The sequence below is a fragment of the Poecilia latipinna genome, unplaced genomic scaffold (assembly GCF_001443285.1).
Source record: "Poecilia latipinna isolate Pla-1442-1.1 unplaced genomic scaffold, P_latipinna-1.0 Scaffold1839, whole genome shotgun sequence".
In the NCBI taxonomy this organism is placed as follows: domain Eukaryota; kingdom Metazoa; phylum Chordata; class Actinopteri; order Cyprinodontiformes; family Poeciliidae; genus Poecilia; species Poecilia latipinna.
Genome location: NW_015114455.1, coordinates 131,608 through 133,019, shown reverse-complemented (window position 1 = coordinate 133,019; position 1,412 = coordinate 131,608). Strand labels below are relative to the sequence as shown.

General features: G+C 44.6%; 1 protein-coding gene across 1 annotated transcript in view; it reads left to right on the top strand.

Annotated features, from left to right (window-relative positions):
• The first annotated feature begins 509 nt into the window (after positions 1-509).
• LOC106934649 (solute carrier family 22 member 13-like) overlaps positions 510-1,412 on the top strand; it is a 12,948-nt gene continuing 12,045 nt past the window's right edge. Inside the window, exons 1-2 of the mRNA XM_015014682.1 lie at positions 510-1,151; positions 1,237-1,340. Of these exons, the coding sequence (XP_014870168.1) occupies positions 780-1,151; positions 1,237-1,340 (476 nt within the window). The 5' untranslated portion in view covers positions 510-779. The remainder of the gene's footprint in view (positions 1,152-1,236; positions 1,341-1,412) is intronic.

Here is a 1,412-nt window from a genome sequence, read left to right as displayed (position 1 = left end):
GCACGTGCCTGCTTCCATCTACATTTTAATACTGTGTGTTTCAGGTTTGGCCGTAAACGAGCGGCTCAGATCCCAGTAGTTCTGATGCTCGTCTTCTCTGTAACAACTGGGTTATGTCCGACCTACCCTTTATATTTGGCCTCCCAGTTCGTGGCGGGAATTGGATATGGAGGCTATCGACTGAACGGCGTCATCCTAAGTAAAGTTTTTTTTGTTTTTGTTTTTTTTTTCTCCTAAACAGACTCTGAGAAAAATAATAAGGAATTCAACTGTCCAGGATGTAATGTGGTAGACATACATACCAGTGATGAGAAATTTGGAAATAATTCAAGCAACAAGCATCTGTCATTTCCAAAATGGACACTAGAGGGCTCTATCGTGGCATCCCAAGAGGAGCTAATAGATCCTAGTTTCTAGAGCAGTGTTTTTCAACCACTGTTCCGCGGCACACTAGTGTGCCGNAGGATACACAGCTTCGAGCCAAAACGGAGGTTGTGTGACGTCATGTGAAAAGGGTCTATTGCTTAATGATTTGTTCAGAAAACCCAGCTCTGTAAAACCAAAAATGATTTTAGGATGGCATCCAGTGAGAGACGCCAGGATGATACAAATCTGGTTAAAATAGAATAAAATAAAATGTATCAGGAATGCTGCTTCTAAGTGAAAGCGCCATCTCATCTTTCCTGAATCATGCTTGCATGGGTTTAAACATTAATGGGCTCTTTGTTTAAAGGTCATTCCCTTGCAGCATCACCGAAGTGCAAGTCTGCGCCCTGACCATGGCTGATTTTGGGGAAATCCTGCGTAACATAGGAGAGTTTGGATTGTTTCAGAAAACCATCCTCTTTGCTCTTTGCTTCCCAAATCTCATCTCGCCTTTCCACTTTGCGAGCGTAATTTTCACCCAGTCCGACCCGGAGCGGCACTGCAACACGGACTGGATCCTCAGAGCTGCTAACCTGACCACAGAGGAGCAGCTGAACCTCACGGTGCCCCGGGAGGAGGATGGGAGCTTCAGCCGGTGTCGGATGTTCGTCCCTGTGGACTGGGACATCCAGGATATCAGGGCATATGGACTCAATGAGACAACAGGCTGCAGGGACGGATGGGTTTATGGCAGCATGCTGTATGAATCCACCATAGTTACTGATGTAAGTGATAAATCTCTTTCACTCAGTAAGTTCCAATATATCTCTAATTGATTTGTTTTGTTTTGGGTTTTTCTTTTTTGCCCAGTTTGATCTAGTTTGTGAACAGGCTCATTTGTTGAGCATTGCGCAGACAGTGCTGATGGCTGGCATCCTCGTTGGATGTCTGTTACTTGGACCTTTTGCTGAATCGTAAGTCAACACACGTGGAAATTTAGTGAATGAAATGTTGACCACATAAAAGTGCAAACAAGGACCAGCGAT